This window comes from Calidris pugnax, unplaced genomic scaffold (assembly GCF_001431845.1).
Source record: "Calidris pugnax isolate Ruff unplaced genomic scaffold, ASM143184v1 scaffold459, whole genome shotgun sequence".
In the NCBI taxonomy this organism is placed as follows: domain Eukaryota; kingdom Metazoa; phylum Chordata; class Aves; order Charadriiformes; family Scolopacidae; genus Calidris; species Calidris pugnax.
The window spans coordinates 335,462-353,791 of record NW_015091670.1 but is presented as its reverse complement, the minus strand read 5'-3'; the positions used below and the strand labels follow the sequence as shown (position 1 = coordinate 353,791).

General features: G+C 62.1%; 1 protein-coding gene across 1 annotated transcript in view; it reads left to right on the top strand.

The window, feature by feature from the left end:
- Positions 1–18,330, top strand: part of SND1 (staphylococcal nuclease and tudor domain containing 1) — a 278,207-nt gene that overhangs the window by 23,351 nt on the left and 236,526 nt on the right. The window contains exons 2-9 of the mRNA XM_014961957.1: positions 2,258–2,407; positions 4,165–4,285; positions 8,164–8,242; positions 11,240–11,400; positions 11,592–11,683; positions 12,739–12,897; positions 14,127–14,233; positions 14,501–14,591. Coding sequence (XP_014817443.1) covers positions 2,258–2,407; positions 4,165–4,285; positions 8,164–8,242; positions 11,240–11,400; positions 11,592–11,683; positions 12,739–12,897; positions 14,127–14,233; positions 14,501–14,591 — 960 coding nt within the window. The remainder of the gene's footprint in view (positions 1–2,257; positions 2,408–4,164; positions 4,286–8,163; positions 8,243–11,239; positions 11,401–11,591; positions 11,684–12,738; positions 12,898–14,126; positions 14,234–14,500; positions 14,592–18,330) is intronic.

Sequence of the window (18,330 nt, the reverse complement as noted above, 5' to 3'; positions counted from 1 at the left end):
GGGGGGGGGCTCGTCCTGGCACAGGGGAGCAGGACGGGGATGGAGAGTGGGAGCCCGGAGGTGATAGGGGGTCAGGGCTGTGGAGCCACCAGCTGCTCCCCCCCGGCTGGAAGAGGCACCCGGGACCCCATGGGGGGGTGAGATGGGGTGGCAACGGGCTCCTTCCTTTTTGGGGGGGCTGGGGGATCTCCCCCCGGGGCGGGATGGCTGGGCATGGGGCAGCTGGGCATCTTGGGGTCCAGGTCTGCTCTGGGGGGTCGGTGATGGCACAGGGTGGCACAGGCCTGGCTGGTGGCCCGTGGCTTGGAGCTGAGTCTCTGGGGCAGGGTCCCCTTCCAGCGGTGGGTTTTAACCCTCCCCCCCCCCCAGACACTGGTTGTGCTGGTGGGACCCCCGTCCTGTCCCCTCCTGCAGGAGCGGGGTCTCTCCACCCCCTGTCCCTGTGCCATGCCCTGCCCTTGGCACCTCCATCATGCTCTCGGCTCAGCCCGCACTTAAATATCACTTTTTCCAGCCCGTTTTAAGCCTGGCTTCCCCTGGCTGGAGCTCAGGGCAGGGCTGCCAGGGCACCTGGGCTAGTGTTAGCCAGCCAGGGCTAGCAGGGCAGGGGCTGGGGCTACTTTGGGGAGGGTGAAGCCCGGCTGCAGGGACCATCTCCCCGTCCTGTCGCTGCCCAAAAGCCTGGCCAGAAGCTGGTGCCCACAGAGGGGTGTGTGGCTCCTTGTCCGGGGGGCGGTGGGCAAGTGGCGTGGCCACTCCACGGGCAGGGACAGTGGCCACAAGGCAGGGGGGGGACTCCCTGTGTGCCCACCCCCCAGCACTGCACGCACCCACGGAGTGGGGCTCCACTAACGAAGGCGTCCCGCTTCCCGGGTTTGTGTTGGTAATTGGATGAAACAGTTACAGCATCCGACTTGCCCTATAAATTAAAGATTAAGGTTAATTACAGCCATGAAACCTCTAAGTCCTTAAGCACGGAGCGCTGAGCCTTTGCCGGGGGACGGCTCCGTGCGCGGCTCAGCCTTAATTTTGGAGCTGGAATTCCGGCAGCTCCGCGCGGGAGGCGATGGGGAGCGGTGGGCACCGTGCCCCGGGGCAACCAGACCCTCGGGGGCTCCTTTCGGTGCCAGCTGGTGGCCCTGGCATCGGGCTGGGCTGGCTCCTGTGCCAGGGTGGGAGTCCTCTCTGGCTTCGGGATGCGCTGTGAGCCTCCGTGGGGATTTTGGGGCGGGCGTGCAGCCAGGACACGGGCTGAAACCCAAATCCAGCAGCATCGATCCCGCGTGCCGGGGGAGCCCGGTGCCCATTCGGTCGGGAGGAGAGGGTGATCCCTGGCACGCTGGCTCTGCCTGGCCACCAGCCCGGCTTTGGTGGCCCCGTGGGTGCCTCAGGGTCTGCTACGGGGGGGGAAGGAGCCCTTGAGAAACCCCAGGACTTTTTGCCGGTGACTGTGATGGTGTGGGGTGTGAGGAGGAGAGCTCCAGGACGGGGCTCTGTGGTTTTTTGGGGCTTCTCCCAGCAGTTTTCCCCACGTGGGTTTGTTTTTCCACCCTCCCCGCAGCTGCTTGGCTGAAGTTACCGGCCACGGGTGCCGGGTAGGGCCGGTCCCTCACCGGTGCCCGTGTGCCCTGCGCTCCCAGCGGGTCGGATCCCCCAGGAAAAGTCTTGGCATCACGGTTGGAAAAAGCCTCTGCTGTGAGCGTGGTCCTTGCTCAAGGCTTGTGAGCCTCACCGAGGCCATGCCGAGCAGCCCGGGTGGTTAAATCCCTCATGCCAAGAGCAGTGTCCAACCAGGCTGTGGGCATGGTCCCTCCTTGGTGTCCCCTGTCCTGGGAGGATGCTCCAGGGCAGCGCTGGTGCCAGTTTTTCCCTGCCTGCATCCTCCTGTGCCCTCCCAAACACGGGGATCCCCCTGCAGCACTGGGAACCTGCTGGAGGGATGGGATGGGGATGGAATGGGATGGGGGTGCCCAGCATAGCTGTGCTCCTGGCTGGGGCCATTCCTACAGCTCCGGGCAGGAAACCTGGAGCATCTCCTGGCTCTGCCCCGAGGAATGCCACCCCGTGGGTGCCAAGTTTCCTGTGCCCAGATCCATGCTGGATCCATCCCTGGAAGTCTTGCCTGTCTGTGCAGCATCACCTGCACTCGGCTCCATCACCTCTTCCTCCCCACCCTCCCGGCTGCTCCCCTCTGCTGGGGTTGTTGTTGTGGGGGGGGATGGACACCCCCTATAACCCCTCTGCCTCCCCCCCACAGGTGCTGTCGGGCTGTGCCATCATCGTCCGAGGACAGCCCCGAGGAGGGCCCCCCCCCGAGCGCCAGATCAACCTCAGCAACATCCGCGCCGGCACCCTCGCCCGCCGTGCCGCCGCCGGCCAGCCGGATGCCAAGGACACCCCGGATGAGGTAGGTACCCCCAGGATGGGTCCCCAGGCTGCTGACCCCCCCTCCATCCCCTGCCACCCCATGGGGAACATCCAGCTCCCTCCCGGCCAGTGCTACCCCCCTGCCTGGCTTGGGGACACGTGGGGTGCTGTGGCTGCAGGACACAGGATGAAACAGTCCCTTTGGGCATCCTTTAAGAGATCCTTTCCCTCCTTCGTCCCTCACAGTGTGGATTTTTGGGGTGGAATTCTCCTGCCTCACTCCACTGTGGTCACACACGGGGCTGGGATGGGGCTAGGTCTGCAGGACCAGGGGAAGCTGGTGGTGCCTCCAGGCTTATCACAGAATGGTTTGGGTGGGAAGAGACCTCAAAGCCCATCCAGAGCCACCCCCTGCCCTGGGCAGGGACACCTCCCACCGCACCACGTTGCTCCAAGCCCCCTCCAACCTGCCCTTGAACCCCTCCAGGGATGGGGCAGCCACAGCTTCTCTGCCCAACCTGGGCCAGGCTCTCACCACCCTCCCACCAAACAAGTTCTTCCCCACAGCTCAGCTCCATCTCCCCTCTTGCAGGGTCCAACCCTTCCCCCTCCTCCTAGGGCTCCCCTCCCTCATCCAGAGTCCCTCCCCAGCTTTCATGGAGCCCCCCCCTTGAGGGACTGGAAGGGTCTCCAAGGTCTCCCCGGAGCCTTCTCTTCTCCAGGCTGAACCCCCCCAACTCTCTCAGCCCCCCCTCCCAGCAGAGGGGCTCCAGCCCTCCCAGCATCTCCGTGGCCTCCTCTGGCCCCCTCCAACAGCTCCGTGTCCTTCTGCTGTTGGTGGCCCCAGAGCTGGAGGCAGCACTGGGGGTGGGGGGTCTCCCCAGAGCGGAGCAGAGGGGCAAAATCCCCCCCCTCACCCTGCTGGGGATGCAGCCCAGGATGTGGGGGGCTTTTGGGGCTGCCAGCACACCTTGGGAGGGCTCTGCCTGCCCCAGGGCTGGGGGCAGAGGAGGGAATGGGGGTGTTTGGTTGGCAGGTTGGGTGCAGAGGTTGGGAGCAGTGGGGTTTGTGTTGGGGGGAGCCCGGCCACCCATCCTCCCAGCCCCGGGGGTGGCGCTGAGCGCTGGCAGCTAATTGCTCTCCCTGGGGAGTTTGTCTTCTAAACACTGCTTCAGCCTTTAAATGTCACTTTTTTTTTTTAAAAAGAAAAAAAGAAAGAAAAAATTACGCCTGTCAGGTTTGCTAATTGTTTGTGAGCACGTCATGTTCTCTCCTCCGGACCGCGTTCCCCACCCACCCGCTGTGCCGGAGCGGGGCTGAGCTCGCCGGGGCTCCCCTGTCTCCCTGCCGCTGTGCTGGGGGACACCAGGACCCCCTTCTCCTGGCCACCGTGTCTGGTCTGGTCCTGCTCTGCTCCTTCACCACGGGGAGCTGGAGGAGCCACCACTACATCCCTGGGAGCTGGGGGTGGTCTAGCCTCCCCCAGCGTCGCCGCAGCTCCATCCTTGCTCCCCCTGTCCAGGGCTTGGGTGGCTGGGTCCATCTGTGCTCAGGGAGCACGATGCTGGCTGGAAAACCACCCATCACCCCTTTTTTGGGGCTGGAGGGGGAGAAAGAGGGGGTGTTCCTCCTGCAGAGTAACAGGGTCTCTTCCTCTGCGAGCTCCGTGGGCTGCAATCGGCGCGGTCCTGGGCTAATGCGGCACATCTGGAGGAGAAGGCTTTTTCCCCCCGGGATGGGGAGGCTCTGGGCTCCCCCCCGGCTGCTTTTCACCCCTGGGCTCTTCTTTCCCTCCAGCCCTGGGGCTTCCCAGCTCGTGAGTTCCTGCGGAAGAAGCTGATTGGGAAGGAGGTCTGCTTCACCGTGGAGTACAAGACCCCGCAGGGCCGGGAGTACGGGATGGTCTACCTGGGGAAAGGTGAGTGCTGGGGTTGGGGGGGCTGGTGGGCAGCGTGGGGTGCTTGCAGCCAGAACTACTCTTCCATAGGTTGGTTTGGGACACGGTGGGTGGCAGAAGGGTGCATGCCCAGTTTTTGGTGGAGCTCCAGCTCTCGGAGGGGAGCATATCCCAGTTGGAGCCCGTCCGCGCTCTCTGGAGCTGCAGCTGCAGGTGGTCGTGAGCCGTGGTGCTAGGAGTGCTAGGAGAAGTCCCATAACTTGTGTTCCTCTCTGGCTGATGGAAATCACCCAAAAGGCTTCCATGAGGACACAGCAGAGAGGTAGAAGCAAAGCCTCTCAGCCCAAGGGCTGTTTGGTGCCTGCAGGACTCACTGTCCCTGGCTTAGAGTAGCCTGGGACATGGTGGCCTTCTTGGTGTTGGTGTGGGTGGCCTTTGGCTCCGGGTAGGTCCCCTCTCATGAGGGTGCTGTGTCCCCCCTGCCGACAGCCCTGGCTGATTTTGGTTCCATCCAGGTGGGTGGAGGAGGCTTTTGGGCTCTTGCTCCTCATGGTTACTCCTCAGCCGTCTGGTCTGGTGGGAGAAATGAAGTGGGAAAGTGGCTTAGAGGTGACTACGTCTCATTGCCACGGCTCTGCTGGGCTCGGTGTGGCTCCTGGTTGGACTTGCTGTGGGTTTTGAGATCTGCTTGGATGTAGGTGGGCTCCTTGGGGGGTGGGTGCTCACCAGGACCCAGCTTGTCCCCGGGTGCTGCCGGGTGCAGGGTCACTGGGCAGATGGGTGCAGCACCTTGGCACGGGGCAGGAGATGTGCCAAGTGAATAGTGCACCTCTGTGCCACCAGAGGGTCAGTGTGGAGCTGGGACAACCCCACCACTGGCACCCCAGAATGATGTGGGGTTGTCAGGGACCTCTGGAGAGCACCCAGGCCAACCCCCTGCCAGAGCAGGGGCGCCCACAGCAGCTCCCACAGCAACGTCTCCAGGGGGGTTGCAATGTCTCCAGAGAAGGAGACTCCACCACCTCTCTGGGCAGCCTCTGCCACCCTCACACCAAACAACGGCCTCCTCATGGTGTTCCCATGGAGCTTCCCCTGGTCCAGTTGGTGCCCGTTCCCTCTTGGCCTGGCCCTGGGCACCACTGGGAAAAGCCTGGCCCCATCCTCCTGACACCCCCCCTGGAAGGATTGCCAGGCCTTGAACACATCCCCCCTCCCTCTGCTCTTCTCCACACTAAACACACCCAAGTCCCTCAGCCTTTCCTCAGCACAGAGATGCTCTAGTCCCCTCACCATCTTGGCAGCCCTTTGCTCTGCCCTCTCCACCACTTCCCTGGCCTTCTGGAACTGGGGAGCCCAGCACTGGTCCCAGTGCTGCAGCTGGGGCCTCCCCAGGGCAGAGCAGAGGGGCAGGATGACCTCCCTCCACCTGCTGGCCACGCTCTTCCTGATGCCCCCCAGGATGCCCTTGGCCGCCTTGGCCACCAGGGCCCATTGCTGGCTCCTGGGCATCCTGGTGTCCCCCAGGACTCCCAGGTCTTCCTCCCCAGAGCTGCAATATTTGGGGTACAACTGGGGTCTGGGTCAGGCTCAGCCGGAGCTCCGTGGCAGCCCCCTCTCCGGTGGGAAGCTGAGTGGGGGTAACTCCCCATGGCTGGGGGAAGGAGGGAAGGACCAAGTGGAGCTCAGGGGCTATTGAGTTCTGGTTGTGTGTCCCCAGGAGTTGCTGGTGCCTCTGGCTGGCCAGGATGGGGATTGGTAGCCATCAGCTCTGCTGCACGGCCACAAAGCCCAGCATCTCTGCTGGCTCCTGTTCCCTGCCCCAGAGCATCAGCGGGGGCATTTGTGGCCGTGCAGCTCCCCAGGAGGCTGGAGCTTTCTCCTCAGCGGTTTTTGGGCTTTGCTGGATGTGGCCAGTGTGGCTCTGGGTGGTCAATAGCCCTGCTTGGACCCCCTTTCCACTGGCACCTCGTTGCTACCATGAGGGTGACCCAGGGTGGCTTCCCATGGCCACTGCATCCCAGTAGGCTCCAGCCAGCATCTCCCCTGTCCCTGGGGGGGTCCCCATCCAGAGAGGGAACGTGAGACCCCCATGGTCCCTAGAGGGGGAGCACAGCCCCATGTGCTGCCAGGATGAGCCTTTTAACCCCCCGAGACAAATAACTGGGTGTAAATGTCACCTCCAGGCTCATTCCCCAGCTCCCAGTTTGCTTGTGGGGGGACTGGGAAGCTCTTTGGGACGGGGATCCCCTCCTGCAGGGATTGTGGTTTTGGAAAAGTGCTGCTCTGGGCTTTCCCACCCCATCCATCATCCTTCAGCAGGAGCCGTGGCAGGTCCCCAGGGCTCAGCCTGTGACAAATAAAGCTTGAAAGAGGTTTTTGGTGTTGGGTGACACCCCACGGCGGGGGGGTGCTCCCTCCCGGTCACCGGGAGCCTTGTCCTCTGCCAGGGTGAGGGCTCCTGTGCCCTGCCTCCCACGTAGGTGTCGTCCTGGTTGTCACAGATCCCAGCCTGTCACACCGCGGAGGTGAGAAATGAAGCATTAAAACGTTTCCTGGTGAAGTTTGTCAAGGTTTAAACACCGTTAATATGGAAACGCTGCGGCAGCTTCCCCGGCAGGGATGCAGCAGGTTGTCTGCAGCTCTAGGCTTTGGGGAGCTGGGGGTTTTGGGGGGCTTGGGGGCTTGTTGGCACTCACCGGTGGTGGCCAAGCCAGAGTGGAGGTGCTGGGGAATCGTGGGGGTCTGCACGGTGCCCTCCACCCCCTCCCAGCTGCTTGGGACCGTGTAATCACCTGCCTTCCCTCCAGCGGGGGGTTTCTGCCTGAATCCTCTTGTTTATCCACTGTCTCTGACCCAGGACCCACCCTGGACCGTGGTGTTTGTCCCCCACCTCCCCACGGGCTCTGGCTCTTGGTAGCCCTGAGCCCCAGGTGTTTCTGCAGAGGAGTCATGGAATCACAGAGGGGTTTGGGTTAAAGGGAGCTTAAAGCCCCCCCAGTGCCACCCCCTGCCCTGGGCAGGGACACCTCCCACCAGCCCAGGTTGCTCCAAGCCCCCTCCAACCTGCCCTTGAACCCCTCCAGGGATGGGGCAGCCACAGCTTCTCTGCCCAACCTGGGCCAGGCTCTCACCTCCCTCCCACCAAACAAGTTCTTCCCCACAGCTCAGCTCCATCTCCCCTCTTGCAGGGTCCAACCCTTCCCCCTCCTCCTAGGGCTCCCCTCCCTCATCCAGAGTCCCTCCCCAGCTTTCCTGGAGCCCCCCCCCTTGAGGGACTGGAAGGGGCTCCAAGGTCTCCCCGGAGCCTTCTCTTCTCCAGGCTGAACCCCCCAACTCTCTCAGCCCCCCCTTCAAGCAGAGGGGCTCCAGCCCTCCCAGCATCTCCGTGGCCTCCTCTGGCCCCCTCCAATGGGTCCATGTCCTTCTGCTGTTGGTGGCCCCAGAGCTGGACACAGTGTTCCACGTGGGTCTCCCCAGAGGGGCAGAATCCCCCCCTCACCCTGCCTGGCCAATGCTGCTTCTGATGCAGCCCGGGAAGGATGTGTTGTGCAGCGGTGCCCGTTGTAGCTCATGGGCGCTGAGGGTGTCCCCTTCCCATGGAGATGGTCCTGGGTGACAGCAAGCCTTGCTGTCCCCTAGTGCATGGGAGCAACGTGCCACCTTCCCACTTTCTTAGCCCCGGTCTGGGGGAAACGGTGTCCCAAGGAGAGCCTTGGGCTGCTCTGCTGGATGGACCATGGAGGCCACGTGCTGCTGGGGCACCAGGCTGGTGGTGGGAGGCTTTGGCTCCCGGATTGCTCCAGCACTTAGAGGTGGAATCATCTTGGGAGCTTTTGTCTGGGCTGTCCCAAGTGTGATAATGGCTCATCTTGCTGACTCTTCTCCTCCTCTCCCTGCAGACACCAGTGGTGAGAACATCGCCGAGTCCCTGGTGGCCGAAGGGCTGGCCTCCCGCCGGGAAGGGATCCGAGCCAACAAGTACGTACATGGGTGCCTTCCTGCGCTGAGCCCCTGCTGATGCTCTGTGGGCAATGACCCGGGCACAGAGAAGGTTGGGCTCCTCAGCTTTGGTTGACCACCCTCCTCTGCCCCAGGGCTCCCTGCAGTGCCCGGGTTTCACAGACATCGGTGTCCCGGCATGATGACCCCTTGGCTTTAGGATTGGTGTCTCCAGGGGCTGGGGAGGGGGAGCTGGGCATCTCCTTGCCCTGGATGCCGAAGGAGCGGAGCAGAAAGTCTTCTGAAGCTCTTGGTCGCTGGCAAATGACGCCTGGTGTGGAGCTGAGGGGCTTTAATTCACGCTGGAGAGGTGGTGATGTGACACTCCTGCCCCTCGTCCGGGCGGTGCGATGCTGTTGGAGCCGATGCTGGAATCATCCTGGGAGCGTTTTCCCCATCCTGGAGCGAGGGAGAAGCCTGGCATCAGCCATGGTGTGCCCATGTCCCCATGGCACAGCCTCAGGCCCCGGCAATCCGGTTCCAGGGGTGCCAGTGGTTTTTGTGGCAGGGCTGTCAATACCGGTTGGGTGCTGTTTCCATCCCCACGCCTGTTGGGCTGGAAACGTGCCCGTGTGGCTTCCTAAAACTGTCCCTGGCACACTGGGACACTTGCCACCCAGTGTTTTGGGTGGTGCAGCCCATAAACAGGTTCGTTGAGCAAACAGCGGGCACTGCCAAGGGCGCGGATGGGTTATTTTATGCCCAGACCTGTCTGTGCTGGAACTTCTACTGGCAGGTCCTGCCTGCTGCCTGCCCGGGGACATTTGTGACTGTCCCTGTCCCCAAGCTCTTTGGGAACGTGCCTGTACCAACTTTAGAATCACAGAAACGTGGAGTTCTTTAGGTTGGAAGAGACCTCTAAGATCGTTGAGTCCAACCAAGTTAATCAGACACTGCCAAGTTTTTCGCTCTGAGGGTGGTGAGAGCCTGGCCCAGGTTGGGCAGAGAAGCTGTGGCTGCCCCATCCCTGGAGGGGTTCAAGGGCAGGTTGGAGGGGGCTTGGAGCAACCTGGGCTGGTGGGAGGTGTCCCTGCCTCAATGATCTTTAAGCTCCCTTCCCACCCAAACCTTTCTGATTTTAGAAAGTCCAGCACTAACCCCTGTCCCTCAGCACCACGTCTGCCCGGCTTTGAAATCCCTCCAGGGATGGGGACTCCACCACTGCCCTGGGCAGCCTCTGCCAAGGCTTCACAGCCCTTTTGGGGAGGACATTTTCCCCAATCTCCATCCTAAACCTCCCCTGGGGCAACTTGAGGCCGTTTCCTCTTGTCCCATTGCCTGTGGGTTGGGAGAAGAGCCCGACCCCCCCTGGCTGCCCCCTCCTTTCAGGGAGTTGGAGAGAGCAAGAAGGTCTCCCCTCAGCCTCCTTTTCTCCAGGCTGAACCCCCCCAGCTCCCGCAGAAGTTCTCCAGACCCTTCTCCTTGGTCTCCAACCCCCTCCCCAGCTCCGTTGCCCTTCTCTGGACACACTCCAGGCCCTCAAGGTCTTTTTTCATAGAATCATAGAATGGTTTGGGTTGGAAGGGACCTCAAAGATCATCTAGTTCCACCCCCCCTGCCCTGGGCAGGGACACCTCCCACTAGAGCAGGTTGCCCGAAGCCCCATCCAGCCTGGCCTTGAACCCCTCCAGGGATGGGGCATCCACAACCTCCCTGGGCAACCTGTTCCAGGCTCTCACCACTCTCACTGTAAAGAATTTCTAGTATCTGACCTAAATCTCCCCTCTTCCAGTTGAAAACCATTACCCCTTGTCCTGTCACTGCACTTCCTGACAAAGAGTCCCTCTCCAGCTCTCCTGTAGCTCCCTTCAGATATTGAAAGGCTGTTAAGGTCTCCTGGGAGAGGTGAGGGTCCCAAAACTGGACCCAGCCCTCGAGTTGGGTCCTCACCAGTGCCCAGCCCAGGGGGATGATCGTACTGGGGGGACCTGGGCAACCTCACGGCGACCTTCTAGTAGCTCCAATCCTTCAAGCTCCTCCTGCAAGAGCACCCAGCAGGTTGCATCCCCAGTGGAGCTGGTCACCCCAATCCCCCCGGGATGAGAGTGGAGGATGCAGCCCCCTGGGGTTGGGGATGCTGCTGCCAGGAGCTCCATCACCGTTGTGTTGGGGCTGTGAGCACAGGGCTGGGCTTCCTGTCATTAGACATCACCGGGAGCACCGCGCTGCTCGTGTTTGCTCTCCTAATTCAAAGGGGGTGTTAATTAACGGGTGTGTGAGGGGACTCTCAGCCACTCACTTGTCAGCTGCTTGAGCCGGGCACTTGTGTGGAAATTCAGGATTCATCAGGTTGCAGCTTTTCCCTGAGCTGAAGAATCACAGAATCATGGAATCACAGAAGGGTTTGGGTTGAAGGGAGCTTAAAGCCCCCCCGGTGCCACCCCCTGCCCTGGGCAGGGACACCTCCCACCACACCACGTTGCTCCAAGCCCCCTCCAACCTGCCCTTGAACCCCTCCAGGGATGGGGCAGCCACAGCTTCTGGGGGCAACCTGGGCCAGGCTCTCACCACCCTCCCACCAAACAAGTTCTTCCCCACAGCTCAGTTCAATCTCCTGTTTTTCAGCTTAAAACCCTTCCCCCTCCTCCCATGGTTCCCCTCCCTGATTGAGAATTGAGGGACTTGAGGGTCTCCAAGGTCTTCCCAGAGCCTTCTCTTCTCCTCAACTGGAGGAAATGTGTTATCCTCCTCAATTTTAGGGGGGGGTTGGGTGTGTGTGCCCTGACATTGATGGTGCTGCCTTTGTGCTGGAGAGCCCTGCTGTGATGTACGTTGCGCTGCCCTCAGCAGCTGGAAGCATCGCTCACCGGCTCACCCAGGCGCTGCCTTTTCTCGAGGCGAGCGCTCAAATCGTTAAAGCATCCAGGAAAGTGCCCGGAAAGATGGATGTTCTTGGTAATAAAACATCACAGGCAGCGGCGGCGCCCTGCCTGCCCCGGGGCCTGGCCTCACCACCTTCCCCTCCTGTCCTTGCAGCCCCGAGCAGAGCAGACTGGCCGAGCTGGAGGAACAAGCCAAGAGTGCCAAGAAGGGGATGTGGAGCGAGGGGACGGGCTCCCACACCATCCGGGACCTCAAGTACACCATCGAGAACCCCCGCCACTTCGTGGACTCCATGCACCAGAAGCCAGTCAATGGTAAGCTGGCTCCATCTCTGCTCCTGGGGTCACCCCATCACCTCCTCTGCGGCCTCGGGGGGATGGCCACGCTGTTGGGGTGCTGTTCCCTGCACCCTCTCGCTGCAGAGGATGGAAGAGGCATGGGTCTGGCTCCGTGGGTCCTGCCAAGCCCCTCTGCAGCAGCTCCAACCTCTGCTTCTGCTCCACAGCCATCATAGAGCACGTCCGGGACGGCAGCGTGGTGAGAGCCCTCCTCCTCCCCGATTACTACCTGGTCACTGTCATGCTCTCGGGCATCAAGGTGAGACCCGGCTGGCACCCTCAGTGCTCCTCTGTGCAGCAAGTCCTCTCTTGAATTCACACCCTTGTTCCTCCTACGTCCTGGATGGCATCTTGTTCCTCCAGAGTGTCACCCCACCGCTCAACTTGGTGTCATCTGCAGACTTGCTGAGTGCTCTGCCCTCCCCTTCCCCTCAGTCCCACTGTCCGTGTCATTGATGAGGGTATTCATAGAATCACGGACTGGTTTGGGTTGGAAGAGACCTCAAAGCTTCCCCAGTGCCACCCCCTGCCCTGGGCAGGGACACCTCCCACCAGCCCAGGTCCCTCCAAGCCCCCTCCAACCTGCCCTTGAACCCCTCCAGGGATGGGGCAGCCACAGCTTCTCTGCCCAACCTGGGCCAGGCTCTCCCCACCCTCCCACCAAACAAGTTCTTCCCCACAGCTCAGCTCCATCTCCCCTCTTGCAGGGTCCAACCCTTCCCCCTCCTCCTCGGGCTCCCCTCCCTCATCCAGAGTCCCTCCCCATCTCTCCTGGAGCTCCTTGAGGGACTGGAAGGGGCTCCAAGGTCTCCCCTTGAGGGACAGGAAGGGGCTCCAAGGTCTCCCCGGAGCCTTCTCTTCTCCAGGCTGAACCCCCCAACTCTCTCAGCCCCCCCTCCCAGCAGAGGGGCTCCAGCCCTCCCAGCATCTCCGTGGCCTCCTCTGGCCCCATCCAACAGCTCCGTGTCCCCCCAAGCCCTTCTGGGCAGGGCTGCTCCCCATCCCTCCATCCCCAGCCTGGGCTGGGACCGGGGGCTGCCCCCACCCAGGGGCAGGACCCCACATTTGGCCAGATGGAACCCCACGAGGGTCACAGGGACCCACTTCTCCAGCCTCTCCGGGTCCCTCTGGATGCCATCCTGTCCCTCCGGCGTGTCACCCCACCGCCCAGCTTGGTGTCACCCACAAACTTGCTGAGGGTGCCCTCGATCCCACTGTCACCCTTCCTCCCCGGGGAGGTTTCCCACCCCCTTGCCGAGGTTTTAGAGGTTTTAGGGGCCAGCCCGTGCCCTGACAGCCCCCCCTCTTCCACAGTGCCCCACGTTCAAGCGGGAGGCGGACGCCACCGAAGTCCCCGAGCCCTTTGCGGCCGAAGCCAAGTTCTTCACAGAGTCGCGGCTGCTGCAGAGGGATGTGCAGATCGTCCTGGAGAGCTGCCACAACCAGAACATCCTGGGCACCATCCTGCACCCGGCAAGTGGGGCCAGAGGGGTGGGAGAGGGTCCTGGAGGGCGGTGGGGCTGCTGCTTGTCCTCGGCTGGAGATGCTGAAGGTGGTTGCGAGGTCCAGGTGCCTCCGGTGGGGGCTCAGGACAACTGGGAGTTGTGTGCTCCTTACTGGTGGGGGACCACGGTCCATCTGGGCAGCCCCCGAGGTGGGTGGGCATCGCTGGGGTGGCCTCTGAGAGCCCTGGGGGTGCTGTGGTTGGGCTTTTTTGGGGGGACAAAAGGACCTGGACAGGCTGGAGAGGTGGGGCCAGGTGAACCTCATGAGGTTCAACAAGAGCAAATGCAAGGTTCTGCACCTGGGCTGGAACAATCCTCACCATCAGTACAGACTAGGGGGTGAGGGATTGGAAAGCAGCCCTGAGGAAAGGGACTTGGGGGTGCTGGTGGATGAGAAGCTGGACATGAGCAGGCAGTGGGCAGCTGCAGGCCAGAAGGTCAATCCCATCCTGGGCTGCATCAAAAGAAGTGTTGCCAGCAGGTCCAGAGAGGGGATTCTGCCATTTTACTCTGCTCTGGTGAGACCTCACCTGGAGTATTGTGTGCAGGTCTGGAGCCCTCAATATAAGAAGGACATGGACCTGATGGAGAGGGTCCAGAGGAGGGCCACGAGGATGATCAGGGGGATGGAGCACCTCTGCTCCGAGGACAGGCTGAGGGAGCTGGGGTTGTTCAGCCTGGAGAAGAGGAGGCTCCGGGGAGACCTAATAGCAGCCTTCCAGTACCTGAAGGGAGCCTACAGGAAGGCTGGGGAGAGCCTGTTTAGAAAGGCCTGCAGTGACAGGACGAGGGGCAATGGCTTCAAGCTGGAGGGGAACAGCTTTAGACTGGAGATGAGGAGAGGGTTCTTCACTGGGAGGGTGGTGGAGCACTGGAACAGGTTGCCCAGGGAGGTGGTTGAGGCCCCATCCCTGGAGATATTCAAGGAGAGGCTCGACGAGGCCCTGGGCAACCTGGTCTAGTTGGGGGTGTCCCTGCTGACTGCGGGGGGGTGGGACTAGATGGCCTTTGGAGGTCCCTTCCAGCCTGGGCAATTCTATGATGATTCTATGATTCTATGATCTGAAGGGTTGAGCAGGGTGAGCAAGGTCCTCCCTCGCAACGGGGCAGGGATTAGGGGAGGAAAGGGGGGCGTGGGTGCAGGGGAAGGTGTGGGTGCTGCGTCCCCCGTGGCTGAGCCCCCGCTGCCCCCCACAGAACGGGAACATCACCGAGCTCCTGCTGAAGGAGGGCTTTGCCCGCTGCGTGGACTGGTCCATCGCCGTCTACACCCGCGGGGCCGACAAGCTGCGGGCGGCCGAGAGGTGAGTCCCACACTGGCCACGCTCCCACCTGGAGCCGTGGGGCACCCGGGGTGACTCCAGCCCCCTCTCCCCACCCCTCTGTGGGGCTCCCCCCACCCCGTGCTCTCCCGGCTGGGAGGGAGCTATGATCTCTCCTTGCACATCTACATGAGTCCTCCTGCCTCTGGGCTTTGCTGGGTGATTTAATGTAAGGCAAGGTTGTCCCTGCTGGGGACCTGAGCCCTGGCATCACGTCTGTCTGTCTGTGTGTGTCCCCCCCCCTCCCAGGTTCGCCAAGGAGCGCAAGCTGAGGATCTGGAGGGATTACGTGGCCCCCACGGCCAACCTGGATCAGAAGGACAAGCAGTTTGTAGCCAAGGTGAGGGGCTGGAGGAGCAGGGGATGGGGCGGGCAGGGTCTGGCTGCGTGGGGACGGAGGGCAGGGGGGGCTGGATGCCCTTCCTCACCCCTGTGTGTGCCCGGGCAAACCCTGGAGGGTGTTTTCTCAGCTCCATCCCCACCACGGATCGAGGTTCACGACCGACAAGGATGGTGTGTGCCATGATGTGGGGCAAGGATGGTGTGCGCCTTGATGTGGGGCAGGGGCTGGGGTGGGAAGAGGTGAAACAGGGGAGGGGAAGGGTCTGCGGTGGGTGGGGAAGGGCTGGTGGGCATCACCCCAGCTGGCGGGGATGCTCTCCCCCTGCCTGCCCCCCTCTCCTGCCTGCGAGGGCGGTTTGGGCTCAGCAATTTTCCTTCCCCCCCTCCTTGCCTGCCTTCCCAGCGCGGTGTCCAGCCCCACGGCAGCCCCTGCGCCCCGATCCTGGGAGGGGGGGCTACTGGGTGTGGGGCTGTGGGGCAGAGCCCCCTGGCTAGCACCTCCCTGCAGCAACTGGCCCGATTTTGGAGCCTCGCTAGCCCCGCAGAGCTCTGGGGGTGCCACCCTGGAGCGGGGAGCACCCCACTAGATGGTGCTGCCGCCTCGCCCGCCGCCGCCGTCGCTCCCGCTCCGCTCCCAAACCCCGGGAAATGGGGAAATGGGCAGCAGCTGCAGTTCTTGGAAAGTCGGCTGAACCCCCCCCAGCCCCCCCCCCGGGTCACATCCTGCCCCCGAGCATCCCTCCAGCGCAGGGAGCCAGGGATGGGAGCAAGGGGCTGCTCCTGGGGAGATTCTGCTTCCCTGCCTCTTCCCTCTGCTTCCCTGCTCTTTCTACTCCTTTCTTCCTCCTTCCTTGCTTCTTTCCTCTGCTTCCCTGCTCCTTCTGTCCTTTCCCTGCTTTTCCCCCACTCCTTCCCCACTTTTCCCCTGCTCCTTCTCTGCTCTTTCTACTCCTTTCTTCCTCCTTTCTTCCTCCTTCCCTGCTCCTTCCCTGCTTCTTCTGCCCTTTCCCTGCTTTTCCCCCGCACCTTCCCCACGTTTCCCCTGCTCGTTCCCTGCTCGTTCCCTGCTCGTTCCCTGCTCGTTCTTCCTCCTTTCTTCCTCCTTTCTTCCTCCTTTCTTCCTCCTTTCTTCCTCCTTTCTTCCTCCTTTCTTCCTCCTTTCTTCCTCCTTTCTTCCTCCTTTCTTCCTCCTTTCTTCCTCCTTTCTTCCTCCTTTCTTCCTCCTTTCTTCCTCCTTTCTTCCTCCTTTCTTCCTCCTTTCTTCCTCCTTTCTTCCTCCTTTCTTCCTCCTTTCTTCCTCCTTTCTTCCTCCTTCCCTGCTCCTTCTGTCCTTTCCCTGCTTTTCCCCCGCTCCTTCCCCACTTTTCCCCTGCTCCTTCCCTGCTCCTTCTGCCCCTTCCCTCTTTTCCCCTGCTCCTTCCCCACTCTTTCTGCTTCTTCCTTGCTCCTTCCTTCTCCTTCCCTATTTTTTTCTCTGCTTCTTCCCTCTGCTTCTCTACTCTTTCCTTACTTCTTCCTCACTCTTTCCTCCCTCCTTCCTTCTACTTCCCTGCTTTTTCTCTGCTCCTTTTCCTGCTCCTTCCTGGCTCTTTTCCTGCTCTTTTCCTGCTCCTTCCTTGCTCCTTCCTTCTGCTTCCCTGCTTTTTCTGTGCTTCTTTCCTCCACTTCTCTCCTCTTTCCTCACTCTTTCCTCCCTCCTTCCCTCTGCTTCTCTGCTTCTTCCCGCTCCTTTCCCGCTCCTCCTCTGCTTCTTCCCTCTTCTTCTCCTGCCTCTTCCCTCTCCTTCCCCACTCTTTGCCCTGCTCCTTCCCGCTCCTTCCTTTCTCCTTCTCTCTTCTTCCCCTGCCCTTTCCCTCTCCTTCCCCTTCCCCTCTCTTTTCTCTGCTCCTTCCCCACCTGTCTCTGCCGTGGGGCAAATGGGCCGGGGGCAGATTGTCCGGTGATGCCAGGCAGGACCATCCCCTTAATGAACTCCCCCATGCGGTGCCAACACCGGGGCTCTGCGTGGCAGCTCCCGTCCCATGGGACGAGGCTGGGGAGGGGGTGTGTGCCCGTTAGATGTGGGTTGGTAGTCGTGGTGGTCCCCCAAAAAACTTCCCACCAGCTTCCAGGGCTGTGCTGGGCAGGCCAGAGAGGTGGGGGGAGAGGAACCTGATGGAATTCAACGAGGGCAAGTGCAGGGTGATGCTCCTGGGGAGGAATCACCCCCTGCACCAGGACAGGTTGGGGGGGACCTGCTGGAGAGCAGCTCTGGGGAGAAAGACCTGGGAGTCCTGGGGGACACCAGGATGCCCAGGAGCCAGCAATGGGCCCTGGTGGCCAAGAAGGCCAAGGGCATCCTGGGGGCCATCAAGAAGAGCGTGGCCAGCAGGTGGAGGGAGGTCATCCTGCCCCTCTGCTCTGCCCTGGGGAGGCCCCAGCTGGAGCACTGGGACCAGTGCTGGGCTCCCCAGTTACACACGGGCAGGGAAGTGGTGGAGAGGGCAGAGCAAAGGGCTGCCAAGATGGCGAGGGGCCTAGAGCATCTCTGTGCTGAGGAAAGGCTTAGGAACTTGGGTGTGTTTAGTGTGGAGAAGAGCAGAGGGAGGGGGGATGTGCTCAAGGCCTGGCAATCCTTCCAGGGTGGGTGTCAGGAGGATGGGGCCAGGCTTTTCCCAGTGGTGCCCAGGGCCAGGCCAAGAGGGAACGGGCACCAACTGGAGCAGGGGAAGCTCCATGGGAACACCCTGAGGAGGCCGTTGTTTGGTGTGAGGGTGGCAGAGGCCTGGCAGAGGCTGCCCAGAGAGGTGGTGGAGTCTCCTTCTCTGGAGACATTGCAACCCCCCTGGAGACGTTGCTGTGGGAGCTGCTGTGGGTGCCCCTGCTCTGGCCGGGGGTTGGCCTGGGTGCTCTCCAGAGGTCCCTGCCAACCCCACGTGTGATTCCCCCACTGGTGGATGGTTCACTGGGCGTATGACCATGCCCCCCCCCAATTCCCAATCCCAGGGAGCATCCCCTTGGGGAGAAGGACCCCATTTGGACCCGTGATCGTTGCGGAGAGGTGGGGGGGGAGCAAATTCCTTCTCCCCCCTCCCCGGGTGGGCGCAGGGGTGGCCGTGCCAAGGCGCTGGCTGGCTGGGAAGCGCTTTCCCTGCCGCTGGCATGGAGCTGCTGCCGGAGCCGGCGCCAGGAGCCGGCACGGGGGCCGTTAGTCATGCCTCGCTCAGCAGCTTGCCGAGGGGGCGGCAGGACGCTGCTGGCATTTCCAAGGCGCCCGTCATTTGGTTGGGAGAGCTGGCACGCAGGCTCGGGCAGGTCCCTCGTCCCCACGCCCCCGGCAAGGTGGAGGGGGGGGGGAAAAAAACAGAAAAAAAAAAAAACCCACCAAAAAACCCAAAAGTGGTTTTTTTCTTCTGAGCTTGGGGGCTCAATGGTGGCATCTCCAGCCCTCGTGGGGCAGCCGTCCCTCCGGCAGCGGTGGGGACCCCGAGGTGGGGGCTGCATCCCAGGGCAGAGCAGGCAGGATGGCCCCCCCCCGGCTTCTGGGTACAGCCCCTCGCTCTGCCGGGGTCCCCCCAAAGTCTGGGGGGCACTCAGCAGCCCCCCCTCCCCATCTCGCAGCATCCCGGGGTGGGTTTGGCTCCATTGAGACCCCCCGGAATGCGGTGAGCACCCCGAGAGGCAGAATTTCTGCGCTTTGGGTTAAAACCTGCTCTTTCCGCAGGCTTCTGCAAATCAGCGTTTAGGGAGCCATCAGC